Raw genomic sequence first — 16,786 nt, 5'->3', positions numbered from 1 at the left:
GCCGCCCCCCAGCGTCGGGCGGGGGAGCAGCGAGGCGAGGCCCGGCGGGGGCACCGAGAGCGCGGTGAGGGCAGAGCGCGTCCGGCCGAGGCCGCGGCCCCGCCGGGACACTCACATGAACCGAGGAGCCGCCGCCGCTGCCCGCCCGGGGAAGAAGGACCCGCTCCCGGGGCTGCTCCAGCGAGTGCCTGAGGTTTGCAAGCAGGCGCCCCGGAAAGCCTCGCTCCCCCTCAGCAAGCACAGGGCTAAGGCGCCCAACGCGCCGTTCCCGAAACACTGGCAGAGCACGCATACAAACACACGGGGGAAAGGGTGTTAAGCTCTCTCTCTCTATCTTTTTTTTTTTTTTTTTTGTTTTGTTTTTTTTTTGGTTTTTTTTTTTATAAAACAAAAAGGATGCTCAGGCACCGTGCAGGTCGACCCTATGGTCCTACAGCGAGCGGCTGGCGGAGCGCAGTGACGTCGCTGAGAGGGCGGGGCGCGGCGGGGGCGGCGGCTCTCGCGCAGGTACCCCCCGGCCCCTTTTCCTTTCCTCGCTCCCGTTCCCTTGCCTCTGCCCATCTTGCCCCTCCATCCTTATCCTCTTGCCCATCCCTATCACCCTTCCCTTGCTCAGTCCCTCTCCCCATCCCCTTCCTTCATCCCTGTCCTCTTCCCCATCCCTATTCCCCCTTGCCCATCTCCTTACTCCTTCCCACCCCCTTCCACCATCCCCTGCCCCGTCCCCATTCCCTTTCCCTTCCCCTTCTCCAGGAGCTCTCTGGCCAGTGAGTTTGTAGCAGCGCAGGGGGTATCAGGGTCCCCAGCATCTCTATGAGTTATTTAGAGAACCGAGTGAAAGTGTTTTCTCTTGTGCCAGGTTTAGTTGCTGGGATAAATCAAATGGTGACAAACCCCATTTTAGGTCTTTATTGGGACAATGACGTAGCACAGCAGGCAGGCTCTAAACAAAAGACACTAATAAACAGGTTAAAGAAACAACAAATTTATAAAGGAGGGAAATGGGACTAAAAACCTATTCATCTATCTAATTGCTTATCAAAACCGATTCTATATGTTTTCTTCGAGCTGTCCAAGTGTTGCTATTTTTTTCCACTGTGCAAGTGGAAGCTGTGCAACTTGAGGTGTCTGTGTAAATCTCACCAACTCTGACGCCTGGTTTTCAAAGCAGCAGTGTTTTAATGTATGTAGTAACGTTGTAAAAGCTCCTAACAGCACCAGTAACTTATGCAAATACCTACACTGAATGCAGAGGCATTCATGTATGTGTGACAAAATTCTCCAAATATTACTGATACATAAGCAATCAGCAAGGATTAAAAAATGCTGTTTCACTTGAGTGATGTTCTAATATCGCTACAAAGGAATTACTGTTCAGCATTTTCACAAAATAACTTTTCAAATATAGTTGGAATACTTCTTACTTCAATGAATGTTAGAGAAGTTAGAAAATTTTATAAAAGAAGATGTTTTGATATAAAATCATAGGGGAAAACATTTAATTAAAAACAGTACTGCTGACATGTGGATTTTTTTAGCAACATAATGGCATTTTGTAGTAGATGCTTATACTGCAGATGGAAAAAAGAATCTCATCTCATTGTTGTGATTGTTCTAACAAACCCTTATCTATTTTCTGTGCTCCCGTCCATAGGAATCAGAATTCAACTTTTCTTCAATACCTGTTCTGCATTTTAATAAACTTTGTGAAATCACTCAGTTTCGGGGTTTTTGTGAAGTAGCAACACTAGTTAGATTGTATTTTCTATTTCAGTTATTTTATCAAATTAATAATTACTGTAGTTGCAGCAGAAATATTTTAAGAGCAAAATTATTTTGTGTAAGAATTTCCTCTTACAAAGTAGCCTACCATGATTTAATGAAGAAGTATAGGATGTTTGGGCTACCTGCTCTCCTAAAATTGCTCTCAATTGCTTTAAAACTAATTCAATAGCAGTATTGATTATAATTATGTCTTAATTCTGAAAAGCTGCCTTCCTTAGGTAAGGGATATTTACATCTGAGTACTCAGGAGGCATTTAACTAAGTAGCATGTCAAGTTACTAATGGGGCTACTTGCCATTATTTCTGCATGTGGATGCTTTAGGAATTTACTGATGTGTTTTACTGGATGGATTCATTCAGGTTGGCCTCTTTATATGTGTAATATTTTCTTCTGAGAATCAGATTTATTATGTTTTGACTTTTTTTCCTGAGGGCAAAGTTCTAAGTGTCCATTAACTTGATCACCGTAGTACTGCTGCAGTGAAGAAGTTGTAACCGATGTTTCTAGAAGAGGCTGACTTCTGAAGAAAAAACATTTGTTCTCTGGCAGCAGTAGATATTCAGAGGAGCAAATAAATTGCTCAGTAGATGGAGTTCCATTTTGTATTTTATTTGTCATTTTTGGACACCAAACAGCTATCTAGTGCAAGATTTTCAAAGTAGTTCTAATCTGAATATTGGAACAGGAATTTCTAAAGGTCTTTTTTTTTTTTTTTTTGTTCTCTGATTTTGATGTTGGTTAGTGGTTTTGTGCGCTATAAAGGTTTCTAATGGGGATTTAGATGAAAGTAGGGAGCTAGGGAAGGTTTTTCAGAGGTGGGATGCAAGAAATCCTCTTCTGGCCTTCTAATCTTTATGCCAGCATGTTTCACAGCTGTGATAGACTGTCTCTCATAGATGGGATAAATGGTGCTTTGGAAACAGTGACTCAGTGATTTTAGATGACCATAAGACAAGTCTTTGCTTCCTCTTCCATCCTAGCTGTTTTGGATTATCAGAATTGGATTTCCAGAATTCAGTCACAAAATTGAATTTGCGTTAACTGGTTCTGGTGTTAGTTTAAAATAACAAACCTTTCTTCTTCTCTTCTTATTTTTATTTGAAAGTCACAGGGAAGTTCTGCAGGATATAATTAATTCCTTCAAATCATAAAATTAATGCAGTATGTGTCTTTTCTGTGCAGTAGAAGTGAGTTTGAAGTATAAAACTGTGTACATTGAACTAAGGACAATGTGTTTATAGTTCTGCTAGACTTTGATGTGGAGTGAAAAAAGAAACCAAAACCAACCAAACAAACACCCTCAATTTAAAGTAGTCAGAGGAGAGCTTTTTTCAGATGAACTTTTAAAATATCTATAACCATACTTTTTGAATTTGGAAATGTCAGTAAGTTACTAGAGAAATGTTGAGACTGAAAAAAATTTGTTAAAAAACACCCTTTCATTTAAGCTGTAATATAAGTCCCTTTCTAAAGGTGGTGGAAGGCTTAAGTTTGGGGTTACTTGTTTTATTTTTCAACTTAGTCCCTGGAATTTATGTAAGTGGAGAATTAAGGAGAGATCAGAGTTTGACTGTGAGGGCAGCAATTGACAGAACTGGCTGGTTTCCATCATCATCAGAGAAAACTTTTTTCATTGCTTTCTTGGTTTCCCTGGAATTAATTATGTAGTAAGAGAATGTGGTTTATTGCATACCTTTTAAAATTCTTTATTGATTCCTTTAGGTAGGCAACAGGAAAGTTTGTTTGCTTATCTGATGTCTTGCTTTTTGCCCATCTGGTTTCTAACCAAAGGAGCAGAGTGAAAAGTCTGCAGTTACCTACTTGAACACATTGTAGGTGCTGTAAATTCCTCCTTGTAAGCCAAATGATCTGGAGTGCAAGGAAAGTTTAATCACTTAAACTAGTTATTGAATTGATAGTATTTAATAATTCTTTTCATTAAAATTCCTTTCTTAAGTGTCAGCTGAATGCAGGTACAATGTATTAGAGAAGTATTCTCTAACATTTTTCTATGGTAAAAATGAGAACATTTTACCTCCGTAAATATATTGTACACAATATATATATGTACCTATTTACCTTCTTAGAGACATAATATATCTTGCTGCTAGACATAATCTTACTCTTCCTTACCTCCACTCTGATTGTAATAACCTGGTTTTGTTTTCTTTTAGAGCAAGCATTAGAGGACCATTGTGTCAAGCAAGATTATGATTGCATCTGTAACCTATAATATATATTTTCTTTCTGAAACCGAATAGTTTATTTGGCAGACTTGATGTTTCTTAACGTGGAATGTTAATGAATAATAAAAAATGGGGGTTCTTGTTATAAATACGCTGTTAAAGGTTTCCAGTTGGAACCTGCTACACGCCAATGAATCTTTGTGCTTGCACTCAGTCCAACTGATGTCTTTCCAATGGAAAATTCTAACTGTAGTGTGCATTGTTCACATCGTAAAATAAATCATCTGCAAAAAACTATGAAATATTCATGAGATATGAAAGTATTGAATCTTTACAAATAAGACTTTTAATACAAATAATATAATAAATATTTCAGTGCTCAAAGCTGTTTCAGATTTTTCTTCCTTTTTAAAGTTTGATCCTTAATATTATACATTCATATTTAATATGGTTATATTTATTAGAATGTAAAAGTACGTATCTCATGTCTGTTTCTTTGGGGGGGAAAAAACCACAAATGAGATCAGTCTTTTATATTTGTTTTGTATCTTAAGTTGGACTGTATTAGTTAAAATAGAAGGTATCTTTCATAATTTCCATTTGTATAGACTTAGTAAATAAGTTTGGTATGTAGGGATCTTTGTGCAACCTATGTGGAGTTGCTCTCAGTTGGGATTCACAAATAAATTTAGTAGTTTTTTACTGGGAATTTTGTGCTTTGAAGAAGATTGTTCCCTTAGAATAATTTTGAGACACCAAATTGTTAAGTGTTCTGTTTCTCCTGTGTGACTTCCTGAGGAAAAGAAAAACATTTTAATTGCATTATTTAGTAAATAACTAGTAACTTGAGTCTGTATCTTTTGCTGATAAATTTTTACTCTGCTTTCTCTATTTAAGGAACACGAATAGCTCCGAAGAGCTTAAGATTGTGTGAAAAATATGTTTCCTTTAAAAGACACTGTGATGGGTGCCTCCACCTTCTTTGCCTCAGCTCTGCCACATGATGTCTGTGGAAGTAATGGCCTCCCTCTAACACCTAACTCCATAAAAATTCTGGGGAGATTTCAAATCCTTAAAACAATCACCCATCCCAGACTTTGCCAGTATGTTGACATTACCAGAGGTAAACATGGTGAGTATCTGTTCAATGAACAAATTTTGTGTATGATTGTAGTTTTGGTTTTGGGGTTTTTTGGTGACAATATAATTTAAGGTGACTGAGCAGAATACTGCCTTCATAGCACCAGAAGGTGGCCAGTTTTCAGTCTCAAAATTCTTGAATACCTTTGCTATGACCAGCAGTATTAGTCCTTTTGTGTCTTCTTGATAGACTCAAAGCAGAGATTGGTTGTCTGTTCTGTTTTGTGTTACATTAACTGGTAAAAGAAGAGCGCTTTCTTCTTTTTATACCTCACTAAAATTCCTGTACTCAATTGCTCTGCCATGTCTTTGTGTGGAATATAGAAATACATGTATTTTTGATGGTGAACTCCTAACCCATGTTCATGTTCATCTTGTGAACATTTTCGTGTGGTGGTTAGGTTTCTTGTACTTGATTTGCAGCTGGTGTTGTCATCTCATGTGCTGGCTGCAAGCTTCCTGTATTATTATTATCTTTTGATTTCTTCAAGATTTCTCCCACTAATGGTTACTTTATTCCAGTACAGGTTTGGGATTTTTTTCAGTACCTGTTATCACACTTATTGTTAGCTCAAATAAAACTTCAGTTGTTTCTTTCTGCTCTAGATATTCTGTTGCAAGCTCAGCAGGACTACAGCACTTAATTTCCACAAAAAGGCTGCAACACCTGTGAGAATTTAAGTCATTGCCACCTTTAACTTTTAAATCAACAATGCTCTCATACAAAAGTGCATTGTATGTATTTGATTAGCTACAGGGTCTCATAAAGTAGAGCAAGTAATTTTTTCCCCTTTAGAATGCAGTATGATGGAATGCTTCAGATTTTTACAAAATTAGGATATTGCCAACTCCAGATACTGAAGTATTCTATGGGTCAGGGAGTTCTTTATGTGTTTTCCTTTGCCCTCAACATGTAATTTTTTACTTACGCAGTCAGGAGGTCTAGAAAATTTAATAATTTTCATTTGTATTTACTAGTATCTCTTGAAACAAAAACTGGGATTTTCTCACAATATTGTTTGGGATGAAAGATTAGGAAGTATTAACTAACATAACATTTAATAAATAATAATTAAACTTGGCCTTTTTTACAACAAAGAGTAAATCACATGAAAATTCATGTGTGTTTATAAAAATGGAGAAAAAAAAAAACCTTCTTATAGTTAAAGTAACTTGAAGGATAGCAAATAAAATGTCTAACCATGAAGTCAGGAGAGTGTTCTGTTTTAACAGTGGTTAGAATGGCAGCTAATAATTTTGAAATAACATGGGAAATTTAGTGGCAAATTTTGTCATTTCGATACTGACAGAATTCTCCGTGTGTCAGTTCTATGCCTAATGATTTTAATGTTTGTGGAGATTTTTTTTGCAAACGTCAGTTTCTACTATTGCAGAGAAATGTGAGAGCAGACTAGGAAAACAATGCAAAAAAAATTAGATGTATGAATTCCCCCAAAAAAGACTTCCGAGGGGGGAATATAAAATTAAAAGAAAAACATTCTGATGGATTTTTTTTTCTGTAAAAGTAAACTTTTTTCAAATCTTTGTTAGCATTGTAGAAGACAATCTCAATTTTTTTCCTTCCAAAGCAAGCTTAAATGGTCTTTTGATTTGAAAAAGGAGAAACAGAGTTGTGTAACAAGCTTTCCAGCTTTAATGTGATGACTTGTGTTCCTTAATTTTCCATCTTCATCTTACTGTAACAGTCATGTTACAAAAATGTTTGTAATAGTTTAGTTTGATTTGGCTTTGAATGTGAACATTGACTGCTGGGTTAGTGGAAGTAGCAAAGCTTCTTTAGTGGTTTTCTCACATGCCCCTGTAATCAGTGCAACAGTAGTTTTGGTTTTCCCTTTATGTTCAGAGCCAGCCCATCAATGTCCAGAACATGTGGGATCCCTACAGCTTCGTGTTGGGCAAGGGGTGCTAGAGCTCATAATGTGCTCATTGGCCCATCAGGACTGAAGCTCCTGTGCTCACCCTGAGTCCCTTTTTTCAAAGCTGGGGTTGCTTTGAGTTTCTTTCATCAACCCAGCCACAGATTTCTGCAAATTTATATATGCTCATCTTTGAGACCTCTGTTCAGTCAAATCTGACTGACATTGGCTGAGGGCTTCAATATTTGTTGGGAGATTACTGGATGCATGGATGGTTGGATTGACAGTGCTTTGCATGAGGAAACTGGAAAGATAATTTCCTGTATCTCATAAATAAAAACTAGTGGTGTTATCAATAAGTTGTACATCTTGTAACATTTAATTGTATGTAATTTTCTGTACAACGTATGTCAAAATACTTCAATGTCTGCCAGATAGGTAGAGTGAGAAGTCTGTACTCTTGGAGTTTCATTTGGATTCCAGTCCTCTTACACTTTTTTGTTTACCAATTAGAGAGACTGGTTGTGGCGGCTGAACACTGTGAAAAGAGTCTGGAAGATTTGCTACGAGAAAGAAAGCCTGTCAGGTGAGGTGTCAAGCTAACTCAAATCCACTCATCATTATTTTACATCTCATCTGTGGCAAAATTCTGGACCATCTTTTAACTTTACTGGTTTATATAAATTTCATTCTGTTAAAGTTTAACCTAAAGACATTGTTTGTCAGACAAAATATGCACCCAAAGAGAGAATACTCATTTCTGTGAAATTTTGTTATGGGGAACTTGCTTATAATTGAAATATATTGTAACTTATACTGTAGTCTTGGGTTTCTTTTTAAGAATAAAATCAGACCTATGGCAGGATAAGGAATCTTCGCATCAATTCTTAGAAAGTTAAGTCTGCTAGGTGATGAAATACAACTTCCACCAGAATGGATGGAATTTGTTGTGTGTTTTTTATTTGTAGAAATCTGCTAATTTATCATCCAGAAGGTGGACAAGATATTATGCCAGAGTGCTAATAAGTGATTTGAATTTGGGTTTATGTAGTCACTTCAGCAAGGCTTTGGTCCAAACCAAGTCCAAAGGCTGTCAGGACTATTTGCTTAAATAGTAAGAGGTATAGAATAGTTGAGCTTTATCTTTAAAGAAATAAGCAAAAACCCAAACTCATTGTCAGGCTTGTTGCAAAAAGTGTTAACTGCCATTTTGAAATCTATCACTATTATCTTTGAAACGAAGAAGTGGTATCTTGTCCAAGATAATATGTGACACAGAAAATGTGAAGAGTGGAAGGAGATTAACATTATTTCCCTTGGATAGTAAGGCATTTCCTGCTAACTGGCTGGTTAAGAACACGGAAAATACATAAATATAAAACACATTTAGAAAAATTCAGTTTCGTTTCTAAAGTTTGTATCAAGTGTTAGGTTTCATCGCTCTTGATATTTATGCAAACATAGAGATGATAATTACTCAGTAAAATAATTGACAATTTTTTTGTCTTCCTGGTTAACATGAGGCATCTCAGGTGGGCTGTGTTCAATAAGGTACTATGCTACTGTGACTTCCTGTCGTCCATCCTAAGTTAGCTATGTATAAATGGAATAATACTGGATCTCTAGCCTTTTGAGCCTTGCAGTCCCTAAATAGAATGCTAACAATGTCTGGCAGAGATACATCTAAATGCCTTGTGTTTGTGTTAGCATTTTGTGAACTTGAACTTGTATGACAGTGTGTGTTGCAGAGGGCTGTAGCTTGAGGAGTGTTAGCTTCCATTTTTTTCTTAAGATAGAGAGGTAGTTAGGTGTAAAGGGTTTTTCATGTGTGATATATGCTATAGTTCTTCAAACAATTTTGCATCAGGTTCCTAATGTGCAAAGTTCCAGAGGAAGTTAAAGCATCAGAAGCTCTTTTCATTCTTTTAAATTCAGTTCTCACACTGTTCTTTGAGCATGTGTGTCTTACTGTCAGATGAGAAATAGTCCAGACTGCTTGCTTACTTCTAGACTGTTTGGAAAAAACTTGCATGTAGTTATTTCAATTTGCTTTGAATTGCTTGATGCAGTATACTTACTCAGATTCTCTGACAAGACTTCCTCAGATAACAGATGTGGTCTATATGCACATCCATTATGCCCTTCTATAGTAGCATGTCTCTTGTGGCATCCAGAAGGATTTTTTAGGTTTTTTTAGATAGCTTTCTAAGGTATGAAACTGTGGGTTTTGGCATGCTGAAGGAAGCTACTTAGTTTGTGGTGTTAGCTCAGCTCTTTGAGCGGTGTCTCGATTGAGAGTAGTTGCACAAAGCCTGGCTTTATTTTTTTCCTCTTGTCTTGAGATAGTTTTTACTGTAGTAAATTATTCTATTATCTGGTCTTTCTTTTAATGAGCCAGTTGGGATTTCTTCTGGAAGTTGTACCACCTGAGGTATAGGGCTAAAATATAGTCTGTATGTGTATCCATAGTTTTAAGAGACATTAGTGATTCATCTACTGTAAATTACAGCTTTTGCAGTAGTAGCTAAAGGATAAATTATGTTCACTTCAAATGAAGTTTCTTGCAAAACTGACGTTTTCCTTTTACTTCTGTTTTTTTTATGAAAACAGATTTTTTTGTTCCTATGGAGACCCAGAAATTTCCAGAAATAAGTTGGATGGACCAATGCCCAGTTATTGGTTATGTGATCTGTCTATATCAATTACTATTGGAGGAAGTATTTGGCTTTTTTATTAATTCTGATTGCATTGGTCAGTGATAGCATCGCTGGCTACACATCCGGAGTTGATGTGTGTGCTATTGCAATTAATTTTATAAACTGTTCATGGAATGTGAGAAACTGCTCTTCTGGTTCCTAGATTAATTTCCCTTACACTTGCCAGTAACCTAAGTCCTTTGCACCTGTACCACAAGCTGATGTAAAATCAGCAGGAAATCTTCTACTATGTTAGTCCTGAAATTCAAGACATTACATTATGGACTGTCTGTCTTTCTATACATTTTGGAAAACAGGCCATACAGCTGTTTGGTAGTTATTTGCAGTTAATCTTTGCTGAAGTCATGCATCAGGTGTAGCATACATTCCTTAATATATGAATTATATTTTTAAAAAAGAAATGTAGCAATGTTTTTTCTTCAATTACCTTCAGACTTTCCCCAGGTTTTCTAATTCTAATAAATCAGTTGCACATAGGGATCAAACACTGGAAATTAGAGCTTCAACTGTTTGCTTTATCTGCTCTGTCACAGTTCAGAAAGTCATTTTACTGAGCATACCACCAAACATTTTCTAGAAATTGGACTTGTGATATATTCAAGAATTCATTCATTCATTACCTAACAATACCATGTCAGCAGTCCCCAGGAACTGCAGAGATAGTTTGTCATTGTCCTCAAAATTAACATGCTCAACTTCATTTTCAAAGATTAATGCAAGTAAGTGTTTGGTAATTTATGGCCAGATTATTTTCTGCTTTGAGTGTTGCATATTTGGGATCCTGGAATAAACACCTGCTGCTGTTAGAACTCCTATCAGGTAAATTTCAAGAACTCTCAAAGGGAGGAAATGAGTGTTGGCTCATCACAATTCTTACTGTAGGTAACCAGGTACAGAAAAGGAATTTAATACAGCTCTTTAGTGTTTTCTGTTTCAGAGGATAGCCATGTGGACATTGTAACTACAATTAATGCTTCTAAAAGCGACATTAATCCTAATTTTCTTTACTGTGCTTCCGTAGGGCATCACAGTAACAGCAGGGGAGCTCTTTTGGAGTTGTGTGCCACAGGAAATTCAGGCTGCAGCCATGGATATGGTATGATAAGGGTAGGATAAGAATTTTAGGCACCGATATCCCATGTTTCACCAGACTAGTCTCCATTGTCTTCTCAGAGAGCGATTGTAGTCTGGGTCATTGTTTCCTGCTTGTACATTCTTGATTTGGTGTCCTATGTGTTGTTGTGCTCACTGCAAGGATGCACTTCATTTCAGTTTATGATAGTCACACTAGTGCAAAATCAGCTCTCTGAAGTATGTTCAGTTAAATGTTTAAAGGGCTGGGAATATATGTATAGTTGCACAAAAATAGTAAATACCTGATTTAAGCTCATCATGGTTTATTGCTGTTCAGAGATTTGAAAATGTGTCTCAGTCTAGCTGGCTTCCTGTCTTCTTGCACATACAAGGATTTTTTTCTTGTGAATGAATTGAAAATAAGTCACAAAAAGTTATGGCAGGTTGATGTTTTATACTTTAACAGTCTCACTAAAGGTAGTGGCAATCAAAATTTTCACTTTTCCAAGTTGCTAGTTATTTTAGCACTGTTGATTTCAAAGACCAGAATGTGGGATGTACATTTATCCTTAAGGTCCCCCATCTTTTAAACACATTTCCAACTACTCCTTTGAGATACCTTTTCCAGACAGTGTTAAAGGAATTATTTTCTCTGCTCCTGTGCTGTTATAAAAGGAGTTGTGAGCATTTCCTTTTCTGTCATGCTTGAAGTGTGTTTCTTCTTTGAAGAAGTTGGTCTGCACTTGTGTTCATAACAATAAAAATGCCAGCAAATACTGACATTCAGCAGACTTTTGGCACCTACAGTACAGTTTCTGGTTTGGTCTTCAATTTGTGGCTTGGACAGTCTAAGTCTATTCCTTTCTTCAATAAAATACAGTTGTCATATGTTTTGAAAGTCATGGTATTGAAGAATTACTAGTGGACCATCAGAGATACAAGGTATAGTTTGTTATACATGAAACATTTGATGGGAAGCAGACTGTGTCTGCAGCTGTTTACTAGTTTGGAGAAAACATGATCTGATGGATTCGGATGAGTAGATTTTATTTGGCTGTATTAAACAGTTGTCTGTTCATTGATTGGACTAGAGTTCTTCATGCCATCATTGCTGTTAGTGTGCTTTTGGCAAAATTGACGTGCAACTGTGGTACAGAAGTTATAAGATGGGGGGAAACAATTTCTGAGTAGCCAGACATTCTCAAAAATATTTTTAAAACAGGTGCAAGTCATCAAAGGGCTGAAGGTTTTACATGATTTGACTTGAAGGGCTGCATATGAGCAGAGCTTCATGGGCTGAGTGTATTCTGCTTTGAATCAAGTCTGTGTTGGAATTTCACGTAAGAAATCCATTTATCATAATAAGGCTGAATTTGGCAAGGATAAATTATGTAATAGTAAAATGAAGTAGCATTAATAAACTGAAAGTTTTTTTTCTCCTAAGCATGTGTGAAGTTCTGTAGTTTGGGCATTTAGTGTCTGTAGACTTTTTATTTACTTTCTTGATAATGCTTTACTTGCAAAGCTATGATGAAAGATCTGTTAGTCTGGACTTGTTTTATATTGTCCAATTATGCTTTTCTTCATATAGAAGTATTGGGTTTTTTCTGTAAGTAATTTTTAGCCTGACTGCAAATCTTCCTGTAATGTTCCTTTTAGCATAGGTTGTCTCCTGTGATTGCCTTCCTCTCACAAGAAGACAGTTGTTTGGAATGGAAAATGGGTGCAGCTTGCATGAGGCATTTGAGGTGAACATTGTTGTTCTTGATGTTTGAGTGATCTTTTTAGGTATTTTGCCTGTATAGTTGGCTGCACTGTTTGATGGCAGCACAAAGACTTTTCAGAACACACATGTTTCCTCCTTACATGTGAAACATAACAGGGAGTGCACACTTGTTTCTTATCTTCTTCTTTTCCAGGAAAAAAAAGAAAAGAGAAGAATCCTACTCTTTGAGGTTATGAAAGTCTCTGCCTCTTGCTATTAAAATGTAGATATGATAGCTGTATATTCTTGTCCTGGTTTCAGCTAGGGTACAGTTATTTTCCTTTCAGTAGCTGTTACAGTGCCGTGTTTTGGATTTGGAATGAGAATGGTGTTGATGACACACTGATGTTTTGGTTTTTTACTAAGTCATGTTTATCCTGAGTCAAGGACATCTTTCCTTGGCTCATGCTCTGCCAGTGAGGAGGTACACAAAAGAAACTGGGAGGGGGCAGAGCTGGGACAGGTGACCCAAACTGACCCGTGGGATCTTCCACAGCACGTCGTGCCCAGCACATCAGCTGGGGGTTACGTGGACGGGCGGCCAGCCTGGGTCTGGGAAGGGGCTCTGGCATCGGTCAGTGCGTGGGGAGCAACTGCACTGTGCATCGCTAGTTTTTCCCTTTTTATTACAAATATTATTATCATTTACCATTATTACTGTATTTTACTTTATTCTCAATTATGACACTAATCTTATCTCAACCTACAAGCTTTACTTTGATTCTTCTTCCCAATCCACTGAGGTAGGGGGGGGAGAGGGAGGTTGAGAGAATGGCTGCGTGGTGATTAATTTCCAGCTGGGCTTAGACCATGACAGTATAAAGTCTGTAGATGGGGGAAAAAGTATGATTATTTCAACCTTTTGTTCAACTATGCTTTTTCTGTAGTTTCTTGTAGTCACTTCATACAGATTTCCGTGCTAAAAGCAGTATTAAAGATCTTGAGCTGAAGATGAGTTATGCTGAGTTAATTGAGAACAAAAGTACTGGAGAGTTTTGAGTCTACAGTTTCTAGTGAAAGAGGATGTTGAGTTTCAAACAGACAAAACACCATCCTCAGTGGGAGGGTGGCTTCATCCTGCAAAGATATTTCTGCAAGGAATTGTGTAAGGATCATGTTAAAATTCCATTCTGCATTAATGAGCAAATTACTACTAATGAGCTAATGGCTGAAAAACCATATGTCAAATTTGTCCTGTGCAAATCTTAGGGGATTTAAAGTACGTTATTAATCTTAATGTTGATTTATGATAGTTGTGCTTAGCATAAAAATTGCTGTAGACTGTGAGAACAAGATGTGGTTAGTATATGGTTATTCTAACAAAATACAGTGTTTGACACTTCATCCTGCTTTTAGAAAGGAAAAAAAAAAGGAAGAGTTAAGACTTTTAAGACTTACTTTATTGTGCATCCTTCTAGAAAGGGATTTTATTTTCTAAAGTGCTAGTTCTTGCTTTTGGACTACTGAGCAATGTCTTCAAGGGAGCGTTTGTCACTAATTAGGGATCAGACAGCTGGTTTATTTAGATGCATTGATATGCTTGCAATCATCTCTAACGTCATTGTGGTTTCAGACTTGTTTCTTCTGTGCATATGGATATTCTCTTCTTGGGTGTATAACTAGATAGGTACCAGGGCACTGGACATTGTTGTGATGGGAGTGTTTAGAAGGCTGGCAGATCAGGCTAATTTTAAGGTTTAAAATGTTGATTTCATTCATTAGCAGTACACATCTTGCTAAAGGTTAGCTCATGCATATTGTTACTCGTCACTGTATACACAAAACTGATACTTACTGTAAATTAGCTGTGAGTATCCAATACCACAGAGCTGGTGCTGTACAGTCAGCAGAGGCAGCTATGGCCCTTGGTGGTTCTTCGAAGTCAAGGTGGTAAAGCTTGAGAGCTCTTCAAGTCAAGCATGAACTGGTCTTTCTTCTGTGCTTGTCTAATGCCTGATATTTTTATGTAATCAGCACTGTCCAGCCCCTGCAAAAGTGTGATTTCCTGTATTTCCAGTACTTCTTGTTTTATGTTTTGCCAGCCATCCTACCTATGTATTTGGGAGTAGTCCTGCATATTTACAGTTGGTTCTGCTTCTCTTGCCCTTTAGTCTGGTAAATTTTGGTGTGTGGATTTCTCCTACATGCAACTGTATCCCTCTGTATTTTCCCCTTTGGTGATCGCATTTCTCATGTCACTTTCAAGAAAATTTGGTCTTAATTGTATGCTGATTGATAAATTTCTAATTTATAGTCACAGGCATCTGCTTGGTCTACATGTAACTTTATGGTTACCTCTCTAGATAGGTGTTTTCTGCCTGTTGTGATGACATGTACTGGTTTATAGATCAAAGTGATGCCCTCCCTAATGGCTTTTGCAAGATTAGTTGTTAGCTATGAAATTCCTAACAGCACCATTGCTTATTGGCCTAGTTGTAAAGTCCCTTTGATCACTTGAATTTGCAGGCTGTTCTTCTTTTGAAACTTTCTGTTCTGTTTCACTTTTTAGCAGTGTCTGTACCATTGATATAGGGATCCAGATTTTTTGAGCTAACACTAAAACATACCTAGGTAGGCATTTCACCTTAAATATTTAGATTTTTTTTTTCTTTTTAGATATGGTACGGTCAAGTTATTTGTTGAAGTAACACTGTTGCAAAATCTAATTTACATAGAGTGCCTGGCTTTGGGGAAAGATCTCTGCAGTGCTGCAAGATTTGTTCATAGTTCTCAAAGCTCTGTTGCAAATTTGTAAGATGGGGGAGAATTAATTAGAGTTTAATTAGGAAAGCGGCTTGTTAATAATGCTTAATCCTCTCATAGAGATGCCTGCAGAAATTAATTTTAAAAAAATCAATCCTCTCTGACTGCAAGGACAGCATTATTTACTGTCAGCTAAGTTATGATTTCTAGAGCTGTCAGTTCAGTTCATACTGCCCCGCAGCTGCAACAACATTAACTGCATCAATAATTTCACTTCATTTTTAGCTTTTCTTTTAAAATTTTTCATTGGTCAGGTTTTTCTGATCCACCTAGGGTACCACAGTAAGAATGAGGAAATCTATCTCTTTGTATAATGAGTTTAGGGACCCATCACTGTGTATCTAGTTCTATTATGTTACTCAGAGTGTATAGTCAGTGTTAAGAATGCAGAGTCTCTGATGGGGTTTTAAATCAGGGCTACTTTACCTAATCTTTGTATCTAGTAGTTGAAATCATTTATTTCATTGCACTTTTTGGTCCAATGTAAAAAGTATTACTATTACATGTTTTACATATGAGCCAGCTGCGGCTAAGATGCAAAAAAAACTTCTTAGAAGTTAATCAGGGGCAAGATCAAAAACTGGGAATATGGACTGTCATTCCTGTTCTGTGCATTAAACAGGATGGCACTAGAAGTTTCATTAAAATAATGCTTTATAACGTGTACTCTGCTTTTCAAAACTACCTTGTTCATTTGCTCTCCCATTTTTTGGGATGAATGCTGGATGTCTTAAAGGAATTCAAGGCGCAGTGTTTGAAAATTTTTGGCTTATGACTTAATTCATTCAGAGTGATAATGATCTGAAAAATCACCTGTCTGATAAAAAATTTTGTATTCAATCTGCTCTATATATGAAATTGTTCTTCTATATATATGAAGATGTGCCTTCATCTGTTGTTTTATGGACTTTTATCATACATTACAAGTTGAGACCTTCATAAAAGTGTAACATCATCTGTGTTGCTTTTAAAGTCATACTTGCACCTTAGAACTTTAAAAACGGAATGAAAGGACTTTCTGAGTTTCCTCAGGTGAGCAATATAAACTTGTTGAAGATATCCTGTGTGAAATAACCTTGTCCATGAGTTAGAGACTTCTGAGGACTTTGTCTATAAAATTCTTTTTTTGTGTGTGTGTCTTACTCTCTGTTTGTTGCATTCCCTTCCAGTTAATTTCATTCTGATAATGTGAATGCATTTCCAAGTAAATTGGCAGTGTTTACAATCCTGGTCCCCAGAGCCATTTTTTAATCAAACACATAATAAAGTGCTAAATAAACCATTCCCACCTGCATCAAACTCTTCATTTTCTATATAGGGTATTTTGTAATTTATTTACCCAGGAAGACCCAATTTATCTGCACATCTGGTTTTCAACCCGGTTCTGCTTTTTATCCAGTTTTCCAGCTGGTTGATTGAGGAATAAGGAGGTCAGATGGCTTTCTTGAGGTCAGCGTAGTGATTGTCTCAGCTGGGAT

At 37.1% G+C, this 16,786-nt stretch overlaps 2 protein-coding genes across 3 annotated transcripts in view; one reads left to right on the top strand and one right to left on the bottom strand.

Moving 5' to 3' along the window:
- AIMP1 (aminoacyl tRNA synthetase complex interacting multifunctional protein 1) overlaps positions 1–196 on the bottom strand; it is a 32,316-nt gene extending 32,120 nt beyond the window's left edge. The window contains exon 1 of the mRNA XM_008635605.2: positions 116–196. Coding sequence (XP_008633827.1) covers positions 116–117 — 2 coding nt within the window. The 5' untranslated portion in view covers positions 118–196. The remainder of the gene's footprint in view (positions 1–115) is intronic.
- A 126-nt stretch (positions 197–322) lies between these two features.
- The window catches only part of TBCK (TBC1 domain containing kinase), a 112,247-nt gene continuing 95,783 nt past the window's right edge, over positions 323–16,786 (top strand). For both annotated transcript variants that reach the window (XM_017736749.1, XM_008635604.2), the window contains exons 1-3: positions 323–507; positions 4,870–5,104; positions 7,503–7,575. In XM_017736749.1, coding sequence (XP_017592238.1) covers positions 4,912–5,104; positions 7,503–7,575 — 266 coding nt within the window. In that variant the 5' untranslated portion in view covers positions 323–507; positions 4,870–4,911. The remainder of the gene's footprint in view (positions 508–4,869; positions 5,105–7,502; positions 7,576–16,786) is intronic.

The sequence above is a fragment of the Corvus brachyrhynchos genome, unplaced genomic scaffold (genome assembly GCF_000691975.1).
Source record: "Corvus brachyrhynchos isolate BGI_N302 unplaced genomic scaffold, ASM69197v1 scaffold175, whole genome shotgun sequence".
Classification (NCBI taxonomy): domain Eukaryota; kingdom Metazoa; phylum Chordata; class Aves; order Passeriformes; family Corvidae; genus Corvus; species Corvus brachyrhynchos.
Note: the sequence above shows the minus strand (reverse complement) of the source record. Positions and strands in the feature narration are given on the sequence as shown.